Source organism: Orcinus orca, chromosome 8 (assembly GCF_937001465.1).
Source record: "Orcinus orca chromosome 8, mOrcOrc1.1, whole genome shotgun sequence".
Lineage (NCBI taxonomy): Eukaryota > Metazoa > Chordata > Mammalia > Artiodactyla > Delphinidae > Orcinus > Orcinus orca.
In genome coordinates this window covers 78,983,104-79,008,128 of record NC_064566.1, presented here as the reverse complement: position 1 = coordinate 79,008,128, position 25,025 = coordinate 78,983,104, and the positions used below count along the sequence as shown (strand labels likewise).

At 40.1% G+C, this 25,025-nt stretch overlaps 1 protein-coding gene across 1 annotated transcript in view; it reads left to right on the top strand.

Moving 5' to 3' along the window:
• Positions 1-25,025, top strand: part of MMP20 (matrix metallopeptidase 20) — a 50,964-nt gene that overhangs the window by 5,870 nt on the left and 20,069 nt on the right. The window contains exons 2-6 of the mRNA XM_004282198.3: positions 569-816; positions 4,448-4,596; positions 6,737-6,862; positions 7,659-7,820; positions 10,117-10,258. Of these exons, the coding sequence (XP_004282246.1) occupies positions 569-816; positions 4,448-4,596; positions 6,737-6,862; positions 7,659-7,820; positions 10,117-10,258 (827 nt within the window). The remainder of the gene's footprint in view (positions 1-568; positions 817-4,447; positions 4,597-6,736; positions 6,863-7,658; positions 7,821-10,116; positions 10,259-25,025) is intronic.

Below are 25,025 nucleotides of genomic sequence, written 5' to 3'. Positions count from 1 at the left end.
AACATGCCCCTTGGAAACAATTTGCACCCCATGTATTGAACACACCTGAATTAATTAAAAGTCTCAGCTGGGAAACAGATTGACCTGCTGCCTTTGTATAAGATGAGAGGCTGCAATATAAAGCCACAGAGAGTTAAGAACATACTGATCTTGCATAATGTATAATGAAAATACGACACAAATAACTGCTTACTAGAAAAATAGGAGAGTCTTTGTTTTACAAATTGGTAAAGACCTCAATGACAAATAAATGGTCCATGGGGAAAATGTTCACATTATTCTCCTTCCATTATTTTTTTCTCTTCAAACAACTATTCATTGTAGAAAAAGTATAAAAGGCACGCACATAAAAAAATCTAAAATCCCACTGCCCAAAGACAATTGTTGTTAATAACTTGGCATATATCTGTCTAAGCTTCATCTATGCAAATATATCTAATTTTTTCAAAAGTGGGAATATGCTCTGCACACTATCTTTAGCATATCAAGAATACCTTCCCTGTCTTACCTGAGCATAAGTGTTGTCCAGAGATTGTGCTGTGGATGTCAGCCTGCCTCTCCATTTCAGGCATACCTTGACAAATATTACACAAAGAAAGGAGGGCACCAGATTGGTGAGATGATTGCAAGAGGAGGCAATTCCATGGTTAAAAACATTAAGGAGCTGCAGGCTTTCTTCGGCCTCCGAGTCACCGGGAAGTTAGACCGGGCCACCATGGATGTGATCAAGAGGCCTCGCTGTGGAGTTCCTGATGTGGCAAACTATCGCCTCTTCCCAGGTGAACCCAAATGGAAAAAAAATACTTTGACATACAGGTAATGAGATCGAGTCTTTCCAAATTCGGAGAGAAAGAGCCTTTCTCTCCTTCTTTCTTTTCATTTAAAAATATCTTCCTTCTGATGTATAAAAATCATGACTCGGGCTTCCCTGGTGGCGCAGTGGTTGAGAGTCCGCCTGCCGATGCAGGGGACGCAGGTTCGTGCCCCGGTCCGGGAGGATCCCGCATGCCGCGGAGCGGCTGCGCCCGTGGGCCGTGGCCGCTGAGCCTGCGCGTCCGGAGTCTGTTGCTCCGCAGCGGAAGAGGCCACAGCGGTGAGAGGCCCACGTACCGCAAAAAAAAAAAAAAAAAAAATCATGACTCATCACAATCATAAGAGAGCATAAGAACTTTTTAGGTCTAATCTTTAGAAAATGACAGTGGAGAATTCACTAGAAAATATGATGTCAAGAGTATCATAATGGCTGGCTGTTTTAGGCATTACAATTTTATCAGAGACAACACATTTTTCTCTAAAGAAAAATAAACTAGTCTAGGATTAATAACCTGATGGTACCAACCAGTTTTCTTAAAACAATCTTTTAAATCAGAAGTAAATAAACTCACCTACTGATAAATTAGTTTTTTATTAATTCCAATAATAATTTATTGACAATTTATTAAATGTCTACCATAGGCATTCAGTATTGGAGATGTAAAGGTGAGTAGATCACCTTTCCTCTTCTTTGGGGGAGACACGCATACAAACAGTCGCAGCTCCGGGTGAGAAGTGTGAAACTACAGGTCTAAGCAGAGAACTGTGGCAGCACATGGAGGGAGCTACCAAGTCACCCAGGGACTGGCCAGTGACATCTGAACCTGACTTGTAGGCAAAGCGGGAGCCAGTCAGCCCCTAGCCCCAGGCTCTCCCATCTCCCACCTTACCCCCCTCCACCTCCACAGTTGAGCCTGGCCCCCACCTGGCCATCCTCTGGATTCCTCCTGTCCCAGGCGGAACAAGGATTCCGCATGATCCAAGAGGACTCATTCACCCAACCAGAATCTACACCCTCACTGTACTCTGGGTTTTCAGGCCAGAATTCCAGCCCCTCAGCCTGCATCCATTTGTGGGGCCAGTACAGGCCTCCTTCCCAGGTTGGTCCACCCTCCTCCATTGGACCGTCCATGGTGCTTCCTAATTATTATACTACATTTTACTATTATCTATATTCACGAGGTCATTTACATCTCTTATCTGTATGATGGAAATGATGTGCTGCTACTCATCTCCTCCCAACTTTACGTTCACTCATGGCAAGTTGGTTGTTGAAATTAGCCATAGTGAGGGTACTTACAGTATGGAAATCAGCAAACCCTACAGATGAGGAGTTTTGGTCATAGAACTGGTTGTTAAACTGTAGCAGCACACCAGTGATTCCCTGTGATCAAATGGGGGCTCAAACCCAAAGAGAGATCAGATGATTCCTCTAGGCCACTTGTCAGTTGCTATGAGCCTAAGAGTCCATTAAGGTGGTGCTGAACACAATTATTAGCCTCTGCTCCAGCATAAGAATTCCACAAAAATCAAAGCATTTGGGAAAGAAACACCCTATAAAGAATTAAACACCCAAAAGATTATGAGATGATTAAGGGCAAGACAGAAATATTTTATATAAACTCATGAAGTTTTTTCTGTCATTTCTTAAAATAAACTGTATCATAGAATTTTAGTCAGTGATTATGCACAGCAAAGACAAGGGGAGAGATCAAGCTAATTTGGGACTTAAAGAAGTATAATATTCTTGTGATAATATTTTGGGCAGTCCCAAAAGCACCCTCCACACTGCCCATCCAGTTGCTCCCAAACAACTCTCCTTCTCCCCCGCCCCACCCAAAAAGGAACTAGAGACTATCTTAGTACTCTGTCTGTATAGCTACTGGATCTCAGAATAACTCCTTTTAACATAGCCCAAAGGACTGCAAAAGACAAAATATAGCATAGTGCTTGTGTGCACAGGCTTTGGAGTCTAAAGAACTGGGCTCAAGTCCTGACCAGTCATAAAACGTAGAGTGTTACTATAATCTGTGAAGGTTACTGTGAGCGTTAAATGTGTTCTAGGCACATTTAAAAGTGCCTAGAACAAGGTCCAGCACGTAGTGTGTATTCACAGAACATTAGCTGTCATCACTGCTGCTGTGTCGGTCTCCAGACCCTGGGTCAGGACCTCTGTCCATGTGCTCTTCCTTTCTGGTGTCGTCCCTTCTCCATCTCTGTCTTCTCCAGCCCAACACACAGGCAGCTCTGTGGGAATGGATAGCTTGTCTATAATGTGAGCGAATTTCGAGATACCAACTACACAGAGCCATGATAAATCACAGTTTCATATCATGCAGTGGGCGTGGCATATTCTGAAAACACTAAATGGTCTCTTCAAGGGTTCTTCTGGTTTCCCCCCAGACACTCTACCTCCCTCCCCCAGTCCCTGGAGTTAGAGATCTCCTTGATCCTTCTCTCTCCATTACTGAGGTTTAGCTATTTCCCATTACTGAGGTTTAGCTATTTCCCATCCTCTCTGTGGGACATGGTCCCTTCCTTTTGGACCCCCAGGATAACCACTGTTGGTTTCTGGCTGAGAATGCACCACCTGCATCAGAATAACCTAGACTACTTGTTAAATGCAGATTTCTGGATCATACATGTGTGTTTAACAAGTTTCCTAAGTAGTTATCACAAGTCCTAAACTTTGAGAACTACTGAGTAGGCCCTAAAAAACACTAGCTTTTATTCATTAGTTCATCCACTTAGCAAGTGTTTGCTAAGTGCCTACTATGTGCAAGGGCCTGGACTAGGAGCTGCAGAAAGAGAAAGTTGGCTAGGTGTCTGCTCTCAAGATTGACTCTCACAGAATTCACTTCTAACTCTGCACCCATGATTCCGTCTGAGCCCAAGGTTCTGGATGGCAGTTCCTTTCTCTCGCCCTTCTTTTACATGCTGCCAAGAGCCCCCAGCCCCTGGCCTCCAGCATGGCATGTCCTAGAAAAACACCAGCTGTCTCTGCCCACTGTTTGTCCAAAATGCTCTGTACTTTTCTGCCTTCTAATGTCATGGCCAGGCCAGGATTTAATGAAAGACTCAAGCCTTTTTCAGTTCAAGTGAGCATCATTGTGAGGAGCTAGCACTTCCCCTTTAAGATACATATTATTTTAAGAAAAAACATTCCCCCATGGCCCTGGGGAAATCCTGATGGTCTCTGAACAAGAATTTGAAAACCCTCAAAACTCTGTGTTTTTATTTTTTACAATTGAAAATTTTCAGTACCTTTTGGGGAAAGAGGTCCCTTCTCAGTTAAAACCACTTTAGGGAAAATGGACTTCCGGCTACTCTTAAAGTTACACAAGGTATTATTCTTTAAAGTTAGTGATATATAATAACAATGAAAGCCAAACTGTTTCAGCACCAGATTATCTCAACTCTTTCATTTCTCCCCTTCATTTTTCTTACTGTTTAACATGTTTCAGTAATTTAACAAATATGAAAGCAAAATAAGAATTATTATTTTGGAGAAAAAAATCTAAGTTGTAGATTTATGTTCAATATTTTTATTTTTAATACAACCTTGATGCAATTCTTGCTTTCTTCACTTAGGAGCACTTACTGAAAGCAAAACATGTTCCTTCTGTTTTCACAGAATATCCAAATACACACCTTCCATGACTTCTGCAGAAGTGGACAAAGCAGTGGAGATGGCCCTGCAGGCCTGGAGTAGCGCCGTCCCTCTGAGCTTTGTCAGAATAAACTCAGGAGAAGCAGATATTATGATATCTTTTGAAACTGGAGGTACTGTGGTGCTTCTTAGATTTTGTCTACTAATCAGAGGAGAAATGTTTCAACACTTTTCCTTCTACAGTATTTAATCCATGTGATCAGCACAATCCTCCTTCACACAGTTGTGAAGGGCAGAGGACAAGGTCATGGCAAAGTCACAATCTTCGTCTGGTCAGAATATAAAACCAGAGGAGTTCTCAGCATTTCTTGTCATCATTAGACTGAGCTGTAGAATGGACTCAGCATAATCAGCTTTCATAGTGGTATTGCCCCATCAGGGACAAATGCTGTCAGATTTAACTTTCCCATTGGCTAGAAGGTCATCTGACCTCATTCTATTCCCATGATGATACCCATCGCCATATACCCCCTCCCATATTAGCCAAGGATGTCCCACCTTGAATCCTCACTGAGGATTAATTTCACAGGAGCCCTGACAGCTTTCCCGTGCAGCAATGTTTAGGAGAGTGACTGGCATTGCCGTCTTGTCCACACTTGCATACCATCTTTTGGAGATGCCAGGCCTGCCTCCAACCTGCCCACTTCTCCATCCCCCAACTCCCCGCAGCGAGGAGTGGAGCCCTTTTCAGAGAAGCATGTCTAGTAATAGATGATGGAAAGGCCATGTAATTCCTTTCCCCTCTCAGTTTCTTCAGAGTCAAGGTGAGTATCACTGCCTCTTCCCCTTCACAGATAACATTTCTAAGTGTTCTATTTCAAGTCCTTATCTTAATTTTAATCTGATGTCACTGGGGAAATACATGCTTAGAAGCTGGGAGAGAGAAGATCAAGTAAGTCCTGAGTGTGACCCCTTGAGAGGTGGCCCTGGGTGTGGCCTGGTCCATGGCAGATCCTGTTCTCCCAGAGGACCAAGGCCACCCCCCAGTGAACTAGCAGGGCAGTGGGCTCAGGGCAGCTCTGGAGGTGATGGAGTTAACATCTGGCTGTCTCTTGATCTTCCAAGCTTGTGCTCTGTTCCCTAAAACAGAGTTAACTAGGACTGTGCTGCCATTTAACCAGGCCTTCAGGGCATGTAATCTGATTAAACAACATTGCACTGAAACCTGGGAAATGGCACACCAGAATTTGTTTTGTTGGTTTTTAATAAAACAAGGTATCCTCACGAAAATCCTGAAAAACTGTGAAATGTAGTTTCTATAATATCTCTCGTTTTATTCTTCCTCCTTTTCTATTATATTTGTAATGAACTTTTAATTAAATGTAGATAATAATACAAAAGCATATTAAGCTTTGAAAGTTGTAATTTTATAAACACCTTTATTGCTTTCATGAGTTTTATGCATGAAAGTATATCAAAATTACAGAGAAATTTTCTTTTTCTTTTTCTTTTTTTGATGCTTCCTTAAATTATATTGTGCTCTAGAAACAGAAAGCACACACTTGTTCAATTTACTATAATTGTCTTAGTCAAATCATATTTTTGTTTGTTTTTTTGTTTTTCTTATTAATTTTATTTTTTATTGAAGTATAGTTGATTTACAATGTTGTGTTAGTTTTAGTTGTACAACAAAGTGATTCAGTTATATATATGTGTGTGTGTGTATATATATATATATATACATTCTTTTTCAGATTCTTTTCCCTTATAGGTTATTATAAAATATTGAGTATAGTTCCCTGTGCTATACAGTAGGTCCTTGTTGGTTATATTTTATATATAGTAGTGTGTATATTTAATCCCAAACTCCTAATTTATCCCTCCCCACCTAACCCCGAATCATACATTGAAAGCACTCTGCCAACGTGTTCACATTCCAGTCAGTGGACAAGGTTGCGATTGAATGACCATCCGCTCTTTCTCCTTTTGTAATCTGTGGCATGGTCATAGTCTACAGTATGCCTTGTGCCAATTAATAGACATTGCAACAAATACAGTATCAAAAGAACATTTTTTATTTTTAATGCTTACTATCTTTAAAATACAAAATAACCCTTTTATTTTTTTAATGGATAGGTTACTCATTGGCATGTAAGCTTCTTCTTATAAAAAAATGAATATTGAAAAGTAAATCTGTTTGTATGAGAAGTGTCAATGCTATTGAAAAAGTTTTCTGTTCACTGTGATATTAGGTACCCTTCAAAAATTGCTAGAAAGACTAAATCCTGTTGGTGTTTCTCCCCACTTGTTTAGATCACGGGGATTCCTATCCATTCGATGGGCCTCGGGGGACTCTAGCCCATGCATTTGCACCTGGAGAAGGCCTGGGAGGAGATACACATTTCGACAATGCTGAGAAGTGGACTATGGGAATGAATGGTATATATGCACAATTCACCATAACCTGGAAAATATTGTACCTTCTTCTGGGCCTCCATCATGAAACCTTGAGGTTCAACGTCCCAAGCCACCCTTTAACTAGGGGGGCTGGCTAGGAAAAACAAGTAAGCCAAAAATCCAAAAGGGAACACCGTAAGGGAAAAAGATCCACCCTCAAATGTGCTGTAGACTTTTCTGATCTCTGGTTCATAGTGTATAATCTCAAGAAGCAGCAATCCCCTACTCCACACACAGCTCAATTTTTCTTCAACTACATAATATTTTTTGATTCTTACTTGTACTTGGAAATAGGCTATATTCAGAAATGACCTGAGGGGAGTCAGTACTTTCCTGAGAAGTACGATGGGGATGGGTATAAAAGTTCTAGAACATCATGCATGTCATGTGGAAATCTTCAGTGTGAAACTTGTGTGGATAAAAGGGAGTAGGCAGGGAACTAGTAAGGCATCTGTGGCCTAAATCTAGGTATTATTGCCACTGTTAGATCTAAGGCCCTTCTTTATCAATCTACTGAGCACCATTGACAATGAACAAAATGAACTGATTTACATTTCCATCTTCTCCCACCCCCAAGCCCTTCCTAGCCAGGATGCGGAGAACTGGACTAAAGTCAGCAAAGTTAAGTGCCAGGACAACCTACCAACCTTTGAATAACCCAGTTATGAAAAGAAAATGAATAAACTGTGATTTGGGCATAAATTCTCCTGTGAAGACAGGAAATGTTGAAAATAAAACCTTGTGCTGATGCTGTCTTTTTCTCTCTCATATTGTCTAGGTTTCAATTTATTCACTGTTGCTGCTCATGAATTTGGCCACGCACTGGGCCTGGCCCATTCCACAGACCCATCAGCACTGATGTACCCAACTTATAAGTATCAGCATCCCTATGGATTCCACCTTCCCAAGGATGATGTGAAAGGGATCCAGGCACTGTACGGTACAATCACTACGCTTTTTTTGACCACAAACCCTGAAAGTGACAGGCATTTGGTCTCCAACTTAAAGAAAGTATACTTTGTCAGAAGTTGCCTACATAAGTGAAGATTAAGCTAGAAACTACAGCCCCAGCTATGCCCTCTTATGAAGAGCTTATTTACCAGATATGAGTATTGCTTTCTTTTGTAAGATGTACAATTAAATTTTACATCTTTCCTCCGGAGCATATTGGTCCCTTGATGGCCATAGAAAATACAATCATTTGTGTGTATTTTGAGTGTCGATCAGGAGTCAGACATTGGGAGAGGATGGATATTTTTTATAGTTCATATATATCACGCTTATCCATTTGCAGATAAGTGACCTTATCTTCCTAAAAATAGCAATGATAATGGTAATAACTGTACCATTCAGTCATATAGGCAATCTTCAGTTTGTAAATCATGCTCATATGAGTCATCTCCCTACCATCCTCAGGATCAGCCTGTGGGGTGTGAAATGTTTTCCTTATTTGATAGTTGAGAAAGCTGAGGCTCGAAGACAGTAACTATCCCAAAATATTCAAAATGATCTCAAGCGTTAACATTCTTTCAAAGGTAATAAAGGATTATTAGGAACTCTATATCCAATTTTGCTTAACAGAAAGAAAAATCTGTTAATCCATGAGATGAAATCTTGAAACGTCATTAGACCTTGACATTTTTTTGTGTTTGATGGAGAAAAGCTGAAGAATCTAGGAAACTGACTTTTCCTTAAGCCTCAGAGCCTGGTTATTCAGGCTTTAGTTATAGGAGTTCCTCCTTTTCCTCTCAGCCTAGAAAAGGGTCTGTAGAGTCCAGCTCGCCCATGTTTCCTGCATGCCAGCCAGCCCATCTGCTGCTTAGAGATGGGCACACAGATTTGGGCAGTCAGAAATGGGCACACAGAAATGGGCAGTCAGATTTTACCTGAGGCATAAAAGACAAATTTCATCCCCAAACGTGTTCGGCCAGCTGTATCGCTTCAGAGAGGGGTATATGGCAGTCCTGCTCCGGCCTTGATTGACAGGAAGAAAAAATACTGTGAATCTCTCCATATAACACATTTGGCCCTAGGACTCCAATGTGAAACACTTCCTGTGGCCACCAAGAAGAACCCACTCCAAATCCATGCCTGCCCTTTATGGGTCCTTGTGCACTAGAGAGTCACCACCATCTGATGGCCACTCTTACTCGGCCAGGAGCTGCAGCATATATTTTGACATGGCCATTTTTACACAGGTGAACAAAATGCAGAAACATGGTTTTATATTGCCAAGAAGCACACACATCAGCCACCCCTGACCACCTGAGCACCCTGATCTTTGGTAGAGTGCCTGGCAGCACACTTCTGATCTGACCAATTTCCAGTTTCTGATCTTTTCCCAAAGCTGCACCCCAGCTCAGATCTTCGCCCCATTGCTGACCCTTCTCCACCCTGATCTCACCCATCTCTCACTCTTAGTGGACCCTTCCCTGTGCCTCACTCCTTCCCTGATCCTCAGCTCTGGTCACAACAAGACTCCATCAAGCACAGAGATCTGCGAGGGGCAGTGGCTCAGGCAGCCCCAGCTCACTCTTCTGTAGCTGGCAGACAGTCCTCAGGAACAGAATGGGGGATGAAAACTCACCAGCACCTCTCCCAAAGGGCGGGTCCTACATTCCAAGAGGGTCCACCAGAAGATAACTTTAAATGGCAAACACTTCCAAGGTACTTCAGTGCCCCAAGAATTTGCTCAGTCTCTTCTGGGTGCCTAAGAAAAGGCTTGTGCACAGGGAAGGACACCCAGAAGTTGTTTGAAAACAATAAGAAAACACACAAGAAAGTTATAATCTTATTGAGAACAAGAGTACTTAATTATCAAAAAGAAAAAAAATCAGAGGCAATTTTCAAAATAGATTCCTAATTTGAAACACCCATAGCTATCAAAGAAATTATGCATAGTAATGAAATTAATAGTTACCATTTTTGGAACTTTTATTATATGCCCAGCACTCCACTAAGTGCTTTTTAGGCATTATTTAATTCTCACAAAAACCTTCTGAGGTAGGTACCATTATTGCCCCATTTTACTATGAGGAAACGGAGGCTTAGAGAGGTTCACCTGTATCACACAAGTCAGCAACTAATGAAGCCGGGATTCAAACCCAGGTCTGCCTGTCATCGACAGCCATGCTCTTTATTACCTTGTCATATACAGTGAAAGCAGGTCCCTGGAGCAGAAGTGCACAGACTCTACATTCCTGGTACCATTTTTACCAAGTTGCTTTGAATCCTAGGACCTCGGAAGACATTCCCAGGGAAGCCCGCTGTGCCCCACAGCCCCCCTCATAATCCTTCTATCCCCGACCTCTGTGACTCCAGCTCAGCCTTTGATGCTGTGACAATGCTGGGAAAGGAGCTCCTGTTCTTCAGGGACCGGTAAGCATTAAGACATGCCACCAACTCTTATCAGAACTCAGCTCCGTATCCAGACACACGTCACTCTAGAGGACCTTGTTGCTGCCATGGGTGGCAATCATGCAGAAGTGCTGTCCTGTGTGGCATCTGGATGGGAGGCAGGAGTCTTTGGGGAGATATGGAACTGCCAAAACCCAAAGAGCACCTACTGTGCTCTTGCCACTGTACTGTTTTTGGTATGAGTACAGTGTTTCTTCTAACCTTTTTCACTGTGAAGCAGAGTTAGAATCCCAAATTTACAGATGAAGACAGAAGCTCAGGAGAACATGTAACTTCACAAAGTGACACAGTTGTATTAAGTGGCTGAGTTATGACACCAGCCCAGATTTATCTGATGTCTGTTTTGCTCACCACTGTATCCCTAGCGAGAGCACATAGTATATTCTCAATAAATATTTGTTAATGGGGGTGGATAGATGGAAAGATGGACAGAGAGGTTGTTGCAAGAATGGATGGATTCATGGATGGATGGATGGATAGTCAGGTGGATAGATAGATGGGTGGATGGTTCTAAAGTTAGTATTCTTCCTAAACGCTTCTTTCTCAAGGCCTCCTGACTTTTCAACTATCAGCTGTCAGAAAGCACAGAGAAGGAGGCAATATTGGTGGGTGTTTAGTTACAGCTTTAGTTACTCAAGAATACCCTGAGGTTTGAGTTTCTATTACTGTTGTTTTAGGAATGTTTCTTTTGGGCTTACTAATAGAAGTTTCAGTAGTTCTGTGAGTTGTAAAGAATGATGAGATAGCATTGGTATTTAACTTTAATAGCATAGGAGATTGAGTAATTTACGACACTAGAGATCCTGGGTTTTTAGTGAAGATACTATAGGAGCTATAGGAGTAGCTATAGTATCAGATACAGCTATGATTAGTGGTGGTAGGTGGTTGATCTTTATTTTTTAGTATTTTTATTGTTATGGAGATTATTCATCAAAAGAAAATAAGTATGGGGCTTCCCTGGTGGCGCAGTGGTTGAGAATCTGCCTGCCAATGCAGGGGACACGGGTTCGAGCCCTGGTCTGGGAAGATCCCACATGCCACGGAGCAACTGGGCCCGTGAGCCACAATTACTGAGTCTGTGTGTCTGGAGCCTGTACTCCACAACAAGAGAGACCGCGATAGTGAGAGGCCCATGCACCGCAATTAAGAGTGGCCCCCACTTGCCACAACTAGAGAAAGCCCTAGCACAGAAACGAAGACCCAACACAGCCATAAATAAATAAATAAATAAATAAATTTTTAAAAAAGTAAAATAAGTAAGTTTAACATTAGTGTAATAAGGAAAAAGAGGAAAATTAAACATTTTTGGTTTGAAATTGATGTAGAAATTTTTTTTTAAATATTTATTTATTTGGTTGTGCCAGGTCTCAGTTACGGCAGGTGGGCTCCTTAGTTGAAGCTTGCCAGCTCCTTGTTGTGGCATGCAAGCTCTTAGCTGCGGCCTGCATACAGGATCTAATTCCCTGACCAGGAATCGAATCCAGACCCCTGCATTGGGAGCACGGAGTCTTAACCACTGCACCACCAGGGAAGTCCCAATGTGGAAGTTTTTATCTGAAGATAAGAAGTAGTTTCTGGAATAAAGTTTTCTATCAAAATTAAACGTAATATTAATGATGCTAACTTTTTGGCTTGCTGAAATGTTGATGAATGGTGACAGACAGTGAGTAATAATCGGAAAAACCCTGAAGAGGTTGGAAAATTTATACAGGTGCAAAGGGGAATTAAATTTTAGGTTTTGTGTTACAAAGTTAAGTTCAAGTGCTAGAATAAAACCTGAAACAGCTACAGGGAGAGCTGCTCATTTTAGGTCGTAGGGCATAGTTGTTGGGGTAATCTTGTTGGAAGTAAAAAATCTAGTGAAAATGCTTCTGATTGAAAGGTGTTTAATAGAATCGATTAGGAGAGGATTATTTTCATTCATTAGAATTAGTGTTGAAAAATGAGGTTGTGCTAGACAGGTGAAGAAAATAATTTGAACACTATAGGCAGCTGCTAGGGAAGTAGCAACAAGAGTAAATAATAGGGCTCAGGCATTGGTGTACAGTGTGTTAGCAGTTTGATAATTAAGGCTTTGGAGTAAAAGCCTGTAAGGGAAGGCCTACCTGTGAGCTCTAGGCTTCTGATAATAAGTGAGGTTGAAGTAAAGGGTAAAGCTCTAAATAAGCTGCCTATTTTTCAGGTGTCTCTTTCATTAAGTTACAAATAATAGACCCAGAGCATATAAATAACATGGAATTTAAAAATACACGTGTGCAGATGTGAAGGGTGCTAAGTATGGTTGGGTAATACCAATGGTAACTATTAGGCCTAACTGGCTTGAAGTAGAGAAGACAACAGTCTGCTTGATGTCATTTTGCTGTGAATAGTTAGTGTGGTGATAGCACCTAGACAGAGTGTCAGTGTTTTGAATAGTTTTATTATTTTCTATCAATGGTAAAACAAATTAGTAAAAAGACACCTGTTTCAACTCTTGTGTTTGAATGATGCTGAGGCTGTTGCTGGGCTTCCTGTGGCTGAGGGAAGTCGTGGGTGAGGCCAAGCTGGAAGCCCCCTTACTAGAAGCAGATAATGACCAAGGTTAAACATGAAGATGTGTTGGAAATCTCATGAGTTTAAATTAAATTGTTCCTTGTTTCCTCGTTCTGTGGCTTCTCAGGGAGCATAATTACTTCTCTCCTTGGACAGCAAGAGAAACATCCCAACTCTCACCTCTTCTCCTCCCCTTACTGGGGACTGAATTCAACCACATCAGAATAGGCAGAGGTGGCTCAGGCATATGCATGTGTGACATTATTTTTTCTTCTTTTTTCTTCATTGGAAAAGTGGTCGTTGAGCTCATACAGAGTGTTAAAAACTGTTGTAGTGACTGGAGCTATAAAGATGGATCAATAGTCCCCTTGCTTTTGTACACTTTAGGGTTAGATGAGGGAGAGGGACATTCAAAAAGCACTGCCATCTGTGTGCTCATGTGCACATTTAGACAGAGACAAAACGTCCTGGTGTCTCTTTTTATAAGAGCACTTATCCCATCAACCCCACCTTCATGACCTCATCAAACCCTAATTACCTCCCACTGGTCCCATCCAAATACCATCACACCATCACATTGGGGGTTGGGATGAATTACGGGAAGACACAAACATTCAGCTCATAACACAGAGTAATCACATTGTTAAATATGTTATTGGATGTCCATCCAGACTTTTTCTCTGGGTAGAGATTTATTGTAAATATGGGAGGGAGACAGGGATGTCCACAAAAGTGGGATTTTGTAATGTGCTGGATGTGCTGATTTGTACATTTTTTCACTCAATTATCTCTCATGTTTCCATGTCAATGAATTTTAATTTTCATCTTTATTTTATGTATGTATATATTATCCTAATATACAGATCTGTCCTAACTTATTTAACCAATCCCAAATTAATGAACATCTGGATTGTTTCTGATTTTTAAAAATTAGGAACAGCTTCAATAATGAATGGGCATCGGATTTTCAAAGGCAAATGAGAGGAAAGCCCAGGAACTCAGGCTTTAGACTTAGGCTAAGTTGGTTTAAATCTGGCCATGCTTCTTACTGATCAGGTGACACTGGGCAACTAATGTGCCAGACACGCAGTAAGCACTCAATAAAAGGCAGTTACTATATTTAGGAGTGGAAATCAAAAAACATGTACAACAGATTAGGGATTAGAAACAACCTGAGGTATTTTTAATTATTATCTTTTTTATTAAGACTTATTGATTATTTACTTTATTTTTATTGTTTATAACCAAAAAGTAAACCAAAGGGGAATCAGTAAACGTTGACCCAGGAGTGATAGGCAAGGCACAGAGCAGGAATCCTGGACACCGTGCAAGATGACATCAGCTTCATCTGAGGGATAACCTTGTCAGACTCTGCTGCCCATACAAGTGCATGTAGCACTTGTGCCCCAGTGCAGCACACAGCTTACTCTTTTGGTAATATCAATGTTTGTGATAGAGGCAAAGGAGACAGTGCAGTCAAAGGTATTATGCCCTTTCATGCAATTATAATTGTTTTCTTAAAAAAGCAAAAGAAAATTTTTTTAACCTTCTGTTTATCAAACTGTGAGCATTCAAAAATTGCCATGACTAAGTGAAGATAATACATCCTTTGACTAAATCTTGACTGTAAATACTGAGGGTGGTAACAGAATAGAAAGGGAGGCATAGATATAAGGGACATTTAGAAAGGAGTGGTTAGGGAAGGGATTAAAGAAAGCGAACTTGTATCTGCTCAGCCATCACCTTGTCATCTTCTCCCATTTCTGATCTGATGAGCTATTGTGGTAGGGCAGGTAATACCAAAGGTCTAGGAGGAGCTAGAAGGAGCCAGCAGTGGTACCCTTTCAACACTGGAATTGCCACTGACCCAACTTGGGACTTTGAACCTCTATTTCTCCTCTTTAAAATGAGGTGTTGTCTGATATTCATAGCGACTTCAGTGTGTCCAGTACTTACTATGCTAAGCTCTTTGTTATCAACTCCTTACAACACCCCTGTAAGGTATGGATTATTATTCCTTTTTTATTAGACATAGAAAAGACAACTGGTTCAAGCTCACACCCACACCCACACTGTCCTCTGCTAGAGCCCATGCTCCTAACCTCCCTGCCTAACCACCTCCTAAGGTGCTGTCCAGAGCTAGAATCCCATGGCTCTGATCTCCTACCAGCTGTCACCAAAAGTCCCCAAGTGCTTGTTAAGCCTGGACAAAGAACAAAGAATTCTTTCAAGCCACAGCCATCATGGCAACCTGGGGGCCATGATGAAAGAGTTCCCAGTCTGTTCTCTCCCACCTGCCAGCCTGGAATTCCCCATCACCAACAATAACCTGTTGATGAGACATTTCAGGCTGTGCATGTAATAACCACACAGTTTGTTTCCAAAGCAAGATGGAATGCAGTGTCTTTTAAAGTCACCGTGAGATTGTTGCAGTGTATAAATGTACATTGGTACATTCAAATGTTCTGTTTGAAGAGAAATAAACTTCAGCTATAATAAGTTGAAAGTCATAAGTATATATTACTTTCATATATATATAAATATATGTATATATTTAATTCATATAGATTTCTCCTTATAATAGATGACAAAATATTAAAGTTATCCCAGATTTCCTCGAGGTGACTGGAACTCCAGTCATACCCAAATGATATTCGCATCTCTCTGATTATTCTCGGTTTTACATGATATAATTTAGCAATAAAATCAAGAATATCACAATCAGCTATAGACCTTAGAAGAATAATAGCATTTTACATATGGAATAAGCATAAAGGTTGATTATGTCCTAATCCTTCATTTTGGAGATAAGAAAGCTAGGCCCAGGTCTCTCAGCCCAGCAGACCCTCCACTGCAACCCGGGTCTGCTGACTCATGATGCTGAGTCTATCTTATCACTCACATAGATAACCTCTGACTGTGCAGTGGAACTACGAAGAGAACGCTGAATTTTGACTTGAATGAATGAATGCTCTTTGACTGGAATGCATTTGGAGTGAGTAGGAAAAGCACTTTGGGGTGGCTCCTGTTCTCCTGGGCCCTTGGCCTGTGGGCTGGGTAAAGAGCCACAATCTTTACCCAACCTTCAGGGTAAAGAAGGATGAGGTTCTAGACTATCCAGGTTTCCCAAAAATGTTTGCTAGGCTTCTCCACATTCTGTTTTATTCTCAAAATAGGATTCTTTATTTAAAAACATCTGTCAATCACTAATTGTCACATTTGAAAGACGTTATGTATACTAGATTCGAATGGAAAGAAACATATGGTTAAGAGTCATGCAAGTAGGGATTGAAGAGAAGGGCGAATGTAAGAGGCATCCTGAAGGAGTCACCAGCAGGACTTGGACACTGATTTGGTGAGAACAATGGAAAAGGAAGCAGCATGGCCCACATAGATAGGAAAATCCAAAAGACTTATGGGACAAATGAAGAAAAACTCAATTTTAGATGTGTCGAATTTAAGGTGATGACAATTCTAGTGGGGTTTTATAGAAATAAGCCAGTGCTTGGGGAGAGATCACAGTCGGAGCCTTCATAGGTTATAGAATCTCCCACATGGAGGAAGCACTGAAAGATTTGAAAATAAACTCTAATAATTATAATAACAATAGCTGACATTTTATGATCATTTACAATATGCTGTGTGTTCTGCTAAGCATTTTATAGACATCTGCTCATTTAATCCACACTGTTCTTTTTCCCAGCTAGAATTTTTAACCTAGGTCTACTTGACTTCAGAGGCAGAATCCCTATAATGGAGCCCCAGATAAACCAGGGAAAAGAGAATTATCTTTTCTATAAGTGATCAATAGTGGACAATGCTGCTGAGGTCACCAGACTGAGGACTGAAGAACAGGACTGACTGGCCAGGATGATGAAGGGATGTAGTTTTAGTGGCATAGTAAGGAATGAACCCAGATCCCGAGGAGTGAAAAGGCAAATGGTGTGGAGCAAAGGGTAATGGTAGATGTAGGTCATTCATTTGAGAATCTTGTTAATAACAAAGAGTTAAGATAATAGCTGGAAGAGGCAGCAGGGTCAAATGAGGATTTTTTTCAAGATGAGAAATACCTGGGCGCATTTGAAGACATGAAAAGGAACCAATGAAGAAAAAGAAATGCAAAGCACTTTGGGAAAGAGGGACAATAAAATCAGTAACCTCTGCTATTAGATGGCACCATTGGAACCTAGCATTTCCCAGGGTTCCGTGGGCTTGAGGAAAGCTTGCACAGCTAAAGAGGAAGTCTTCCTCCTTCAGTCTCCCTGGGGATCTTTCTTTTCTGGCTATAAGGTTGCGTCACTGAAAGTCAACACAGGCATTATATTTACTTAGACTGATTCTCTGTTATGTACTACAAATTCAGACAAAGAGGCAGAAGGTGTACTAAGATTGCTGATTCACTGCCATTTCTTCTGAACACCCTCCTTCTGACTAAGGACGAGGTTCTTTACATCTTCACAGGTTACGACTTATAAATATGGATCTCTGTAGGCTCCTCAGATGGGTATAAACACTTAATTTAAGGACACTGTGCACAGCTTTGGCTATTTTAACCACTGTCTACATGTGGGTTTTTAATTTTATAAGCTCTGTTTCTCTTGGGTTCAGTGAGATGGATGATTCATGTCTGATTTTTGGCCTCTGAAACATCCTCATATAAACAGCCCTGGTTAGTGAGCTCCCCTCAAATGAATGGCTTCTTGGCCAATGATGTGACTGTCTGTACTTCAAATTTTCCAGGGACAAAATTTTATATCAGCGAGACAAATTTAGAAGGAAACTTATCTCTACTGATAAACTCTAAGTTTACATAATTAAAAAATTTGTAGAGTAAAAACATGTCTCCTTAAAGTATTTACAAATAATTGTAAGAGTAGTCCAGAGTTTATAAAATGCTTTAATATGCATTGTCTCAATTGATCCTTTGAAATATTAGCACAGGTTTATTATTATTATCATTCTTATTTGACAGAAAGAAACTGACTTCCAGAAAAATTAAGTAACCCATACAAGGTCACACATCCAATAATAAAACAAGGTCTCCAGCACCCCTTTCTTATTTCACTGCACTACAGTGTCCAGTCTCAGGGGAGAGAAGCATCAGTTCAACTGAGAGCATCAAAATGATAAAAAGAAGAAAGACACCTATTCCCCTGAAACGAGGGAACAGAGTGACAGAGAAGAAGAGAGTCAAGGAGAGTAAGGGGTGAAGACAGTAGAAAATGAAAGCACCCATCAGCTCCTGCTGGATTACCTTGACAGTCAGCAAAGAAGAGGTGAATGTCTCTCCTGAAAATGAAAGACTGAGGGGATCGGTTTAGGTAGATGGGGAGTGAAAACAGTGGGGTAAAACAAAAAAAGAAAAGTTCAACAAATATGAATCAAGTCCCAGATGTGCCAGGCACTTGCTAAGCCTGAGAATACATAGATGAATCATACATGACCTTGCTCCAAGGAGCTCACAGGACTGGCAAAGAGGTTCAAGAATGTTACCAGTGACTTCATCTCAAACTTGATGATTTAATTGCTGTTCTTTAGTAAAAGAGAATGAAAATTTCAGAGAATATGAAAACTGATCATTAGATGAGTTCCACACAACCCTCTGACACCCATTTATCTAGCCAACAGATATTTATTGAGCCCTGACTATCTGCCAGGCACAGCAGTGGCTCCTGGTTACACAAAGATAAACAGGGCGGTTAAATATTTATCAGCAGGTCTATAATATCAATAAACTCCATTGTTTTGCCCTCCTTATCAAAGAGCAGGTTACAGACTGTTGATATGATCTGTTTATTTTCATTACCAGTTCCAATACATCCTGCAGCTGTTTTTTTTTTAATTGATGTATAGTTGATTTACAATGTGTGTTAGTTTCAGGTGTACAGCAAAGTGATTCAGTTATACACACATGTATATCTATTCTTTTTCAGATTCTTTTCTCTTATAGGTTATTACAAAAATTTGAGTATAGCTCCCTGTGCTATACAGTAGGTCCATGTTGGTTATCTGTTTTATATATAGTAGTGTGTATATGTTAATCTAAAACTCTTAATTTATCCCTCCTCACTTTCCCCTTTGATAACCATAAGTTCATTTTCTGTGTCTGTGGGTTTATTTCTATTTTGTATATAAGTTCATTTGTATCATTTTTTAGATTCCACATATAAATGATATCATGATATTTGTCTTTATCCATCTGGCTTACTTCACTTAGTGTGATAATCTCTGGGTTCATCCATGTAGCTGCAAATGGCATTATTTCATTCTTTTTTATGGCTGGGTAATATTCCATTGTATATATATATACAACATCTTCTTTATCCTTTCATCTGTCCATGGACATTTACACTGCTTCAGTGTCTTGCCTATTGAAAATAGTGCTGCAATGAACACTGGGTGCATGTATCATTTCAAATCATGGATTTCTCCAGATATATACCCAGGATTGGGATTGCAGGATCACATGTAGCTCTATTTTTAGTATTTTAAGGAACCTCCATACTATTCTCCATAGTGGCTGTACCAGTTTATATTCCTACCAGCAGAGTAGGAGAGTTCCTTTTCTCAAAACCTTCTCCAGCATTTATTATTTGTAGACTTGTTGATGATGGCCATTCTGACCAGTGTGAGGTGATACCATATTGTAGTTTTGATTTACATTTCTCTAATTATTAGCAAAGTTGAGCATCTTTTCATGTGTCTTTTGGCCATCTATATGTCTTCTTTGGAGAAATGTCTATTTAGATCTTCTGCCCATTTTTTGATTGGATTGTTTTTTTAATATTGAAATACTTGTATATTTTGGAGGTTAATCTCTTGTCGGTCACATCAATTGCAAATATTTTCTCCCATTCTGTAGGTTGTCTTTTCATTTTGTTTATGGTTTTCTTTGCTGTGCAAAAGCTTTTAAGTTTAATTAGGTCCCATATGTTTATTTTTGTCTTTATTTCTGTTACTCTAGGAGATGTATCCAAAAAGATATTGCTGCAATTTATGCCTATGTTTTTCTCTAAGAGTTTTATAGTTTTATAGTCTTACATTTAGGTCTTTAATCCATTTTGACTTTATTTTTGTGTGTGATGTTAGAGAATGTTCTAATTTCATTGTTTTACATGTAGCTGTCCAGTTTTCCCAGCATCACTTATTGAAGAGACTGTCTTTTCTCCATGGTATATTCTTGCCTCCTTTATCAAAGATAAGGTGACCATAGGTGCATGGGTTTATTTCTGGGCTTTCTATCCTGTTCCATTGATCTCTATTTCTGTTTTGGTAACAGTACCATTACTGTAGCTTTGTAGTATAGTCTGAAGTCAGGGAGTCTGATTCCTCCGGTTCTGTTTTTCTTTCTCAAGATTGCTTTATCTATTTGGGTCTTTTGTGTTTCCATACAAATTTTAAAATTCTTTTGTTCTGGGCTTCCCTGGTGGCGCGGTGGTTGAGGGTCCGCCTGCCAGTGCAGGGGACGTGGGTTCGAGCCCTGGTCCAGGGGGATCCCACATGCCGCGGAGCAGCTAAGCCTGTGCGCCACAACTGCTGAGGTCCACGCGCCTAGGGCCCATGCTGTGCGGCAGGAGAGGCCACCGCAGTGAGAAGCCCGCACACCGCAACAAAGACACAACACAGCCAAAAATAAATAGATAAATTTATTTTTTTAAAAATTATTTTGTTCTAGTTCTACAAAAAAATGCCATGGTAATTTGATAGGGATTGCATTGAATCTGTAGATTGCCTTGGGTATTATAGTCATTTTGACAATATTGATTCTTCCAATCCAAGAACATGGTATATCTTTCTATCTGTTTGTATCATCTTTGATTTTTTTCATCAGTGTCTTACAGTTTTTGGAGTACAAGTCTTTGCCTCCTTAGGTAGGTTTATTCCTAGGTATTTTATTCTTTTTGATGTGATGGTAAATGGGAGTGTTTCCTTAATTGCTCTTCCTGAGGTTTTGTTGTTAGTGTATAGGAATGCAAGAGATTTCTGTGTATTAATTTTGTATCCTGCAACTTTACCAAATTCATTGATGAGCTCTAATAGTTTTCTGGTAGTGTCTTTAGGATATTCTATGTATAGTATCATATCATCTGCAAACAGTGACTGTTTTACTTCCTTTCCAATTTGGATTCCTTTTATTTCTTTTTCTTCTCTGCTTGCCATGGCTAGGACTTCCAAAACTATGTTAAATAAAAGTGGCAAGAGTGGGCATCCTTGTGTTGTTCCTGATCTTAGAGGAAATGCTTTCAGCTTTTCACTGTTGAGTATGATGTTATTAGCTGTGGGTTTGTCATATAAGGCCTTTGTTATGTTGAGGTTCCCTCTATGCCCACTTTCTGGAGCATTTTTATCATAAATCGATGTGGAATTTTATCAAAAGCTTTTTCTGTGTCTGTTGATCATATGATTTTTTTTTTTTTTTTTTTTTTTGCGGTACGCGGGCCTCTCACTGCTGTGGCCTCTCCCGTTGCGGAGCACAGGCTCCAGACACGCAGGCTCAGCGGCCACGGCTCACGGGCCCAGCCGCTCCGCGGCACGTGGGATCTTCCCTGACCAGGGCACGAACCCGTGTCCCCTGCATCGGCAGGCGGACTCTCAACCACTGCGCCACCAGGGAAGCCCGATCATATGATTTTTATTCTTCAATTTGTTAATGTGGTATATCACACTGATTTGCAGATATCAAAAATTCCTTGCACCCCTGGGATAAATCCCACTTTATCATGGTGTATGATCCTTTGAATGTATTGTTGGATTCGGTTTGCTAGTATTTTGTTGAGGATTTTTGCATCTATGTTAATCAATGATATTGGTCTATAATTTTCTTTTCTGTGTGGTATCTTTTACTCATTTTGGTATCAGGGTGATTGTGGCCTCATAGAATGAGTTCAGCTGAATGGAGAACAGAGTATCTGTTCTATTTTTGAGTGTACAGGCGATTGTTTCTATGAAAATGGGTTTATCTAAGAAAGGTCTTGTTATGTCTTGCTGCCCTGAATCCCCTTTCAAAGCCTACTTCTTTTATTAACACTTTCCACAGGGTGTTCGTGGGGTTAATGACTTTCTGTACGTTTGTCCTGAGGGCCCAGGTGCAAGGGAGGCAGCTCCTGGTTTTACTCTACTCAGCCCGTCATCTGAAAATTCCAGAAGTGAACCAAGTGTGAGGCTGGAGATGCCGGGCTTCAGTTACGAGGGTCTTCAAAATATTAGCCTTAGGAGAAGTAGCCTTAAAATAGAATGGATGTACACAGTTACTTCAGGTGTAAGTCTCAAAAACAACGTTCCTTAGTAACGGGGCTGGCCCAAGCTTTGGCTATCAAAAAGTAAAACACTCTTTAGTATGTAAATTAATTCTTAAAAGATGTGTGGACAGTATTGAATCGCCAACAACCTGTTATTTGAATGGCTGGAACATGGTTAAGTTCAAGTTGGCACGGGCGTAGATAGACAGTAACAGCGGCCCGCTGTGAGTACCCACTGCTTCATTCCAGCAGCAAATGAGGAGGCGTGGGGCCATCCCACCTCCGAGGTTTCCCTGTTGTGCTTTAACACGGTTGTAAGAGGTTCACGGCAATATAATAGTTAATGAACTTTCAGTTTAAATCGTGTACATTTTTAAATTGTAAGATTTTTACTGTATATTGATGCATAGTGTGATTCAATAAACTGCTTTTAATTTAATAACTATTTAATATTCAAAATAAATATAGTTATATATTTATAGAAAAATTAAAAAAAAAGTGTTCCTTCCTCTGCAATTATTTGGAGTAGTTTGAGGATAGGCGTTAACTCTTCTCTAAATGTTTGGTAGAATTCACCTGTGATCCTGGACTTCTATTTGTTGAGAGTTTTTAAATCACAGACTCAATTTCAGTACTTGTGATTGATCTGTTCATATTCTCTGTTTCTTCCTGGTTCAGCCTTGGGAGATTGTACCTTTCTAAGAATTTGTCCATTTCTTCTAGGCTGTCCTTTTATTTTTTCAGTACTTGGGCCTCTCACTGTTGTGGCCTCTCCCGTTGCGGAGCACAGGCTCTGGGCGTGCTGGCTCAGCTGCCATGGCTCACGGGCCCAGCCGTTCCGCGGCATGTGGGATCCTCCCGGACCAGGGCACAAACCCGCGTCCCCTGCATCGGCAGGCGGACTCTCAACCACTGCGCCACCAGGGAAGCCCCTAGGTTGTTCATTTTATCAGCATATAGTTGCTTGTCTCTCATGATCCTTTGTATTTCTGTGGTGTCAGTTGTAACGTCTCCTTTTTCATTTCTAATTTTATTGATTCGGGCCCTCTCCCTTTTTTGTCTTGATGAGTCTGGCTAAAGGGTTATCAATTTTGTTTATCTTTTCAAAGAAGCTTTTCGTTTCATTGATCTTTGCTATTGTTTTCTTCCTTTCTATTTCATTTATTTCTGCTCTGAACTTAATAATTTCTTTCCTTCTACTAACTTTGGGCTTTGTTTGTTCTTCTTTCTATAGTTGCTTTAGGTGTAAGGTTAGGTTGTTTATTTGAGATTTTTCTCATTTCCTGAGGTAAGCTTGTATCACTATAAACGTCCCTCTTAGAATTGCTTTTGCTGAGTCTCACAGGGTTTGGATCATCATGTTTTCATTTTCATTTGTCTCTAGGTATTTTTTGGTTTCCTCTTTGATTTCTTCAGTGATCCATTGTTGTTTAGTAGCATATTGTTTAGCCTCCACGTGTTTGTGTTTTTTTAGTTGATTTCTAATCTCATAGCATTGTGGTAGGAAAAGATGCTTGATATGATTTCAATTTTCTTAAATTTACTGAGGCTTGCTTTGTGGCCCAGCATGTGGTGTGTTCTGGAGAATGTTCCATGTGCACTGGAAAAGAATGTGTGTTCTGATGCTTTTGGATAGAATGCTCTTTAAATATCAATTAAGTTAATCTGTCATTAATGTGTCATTAAAGCCTGTGTTTCATTATGGGTTTCTGTCTGGATGATCTGTCCATTGACATAAATGGGACAATAAAGTCCCCCACTACTATTGTGTTACTGTCAATTTCTCCTTTTATGTCTGTTAACATTTGCCTTATATATTGAGGTGCTCCCATGTTGGGTTCATATATATTTACAATTGTTATATCTTCTTTTTGGGTTGATCCCTTGCTCATTACATAGTGTCTTCTTTGTCTCTTTTAACAGTCTTTATTTTAAAGTCTATTTTTTCTCTTATGAGTATTGCTACTCCAGCTTTCTTTTGATTTCCATTTGCATAGAATACCTTTTTACATCCCCCTTAGCTGTTCCTTTACAACAGTTTTATAGATTTTCATTTTGCTTATATTTTAAATCCATTTACAGCTGTATTAGGAGGTTACTTGCTATACATTTTTTGTCAATTTTAATTTATTAATTATTGTAATCTATAGCTCTAAGTTTGTAAATCCTCTGAATATGTGTTCTATTGCTTTATTACCCAGCAGACATAATTTTTCTTCATTAATGTACTGAAATTTTTCATGAGTACAGATTCTTTTGGAATTTGTGATACTTTACACACATATATCACATATAGGTAGTGTTTATTACTACCTTATACATACAGTGTATACATTATAATATGTCTAAGTGTTTTAACTAAGGTTTCTTAACTTTGGTACTTACTGATATTTTGAGCCAGACTGGTCTTTGTCATGTTGGGCTGTCCTGTGCATTGTAGGATGTAAACTAAAATGTCACCCCTTGTCTTCACTAGACTCCAGTAGCGTTGCTCCCCCTGCCCACTTTTCTCATTTCTTCATCCCCACTATTATAATTGCCTGAAAGCCATGCTTTGTGACTTAATGAGAATCTAGCACAGTGACTTGAGCAGAGTCAGCATTTCAGTAGTATGTATTAAATTGAATTAATTGTAAAACACTTGCTTTTTGGATGCTTCATCAGGTTCCCAGTTAATCCATTGTTTTGTCCTCCTTATCAAAGATGAGATTATGGACTGTTGACATGATCTCTTTTTCTATTTTCATTACCTGATTCTTCTGGATACCCAAACCTGTGCTCTTTCTGTGATGGTGAAGAGAAGGGAGAGGGGGAAAGCAGTCCCTCTGGCCTTCAGCAAAGGCTAGGTCTCATTGGGTAAGGGGTCAAGTTATAAACAGAGAAAAACCGGAGGTCATAGTCTGGGAAAGAGCAAGTAGATTAGTTAGAACATGTGATGAAAATCAACATAGCTGGAG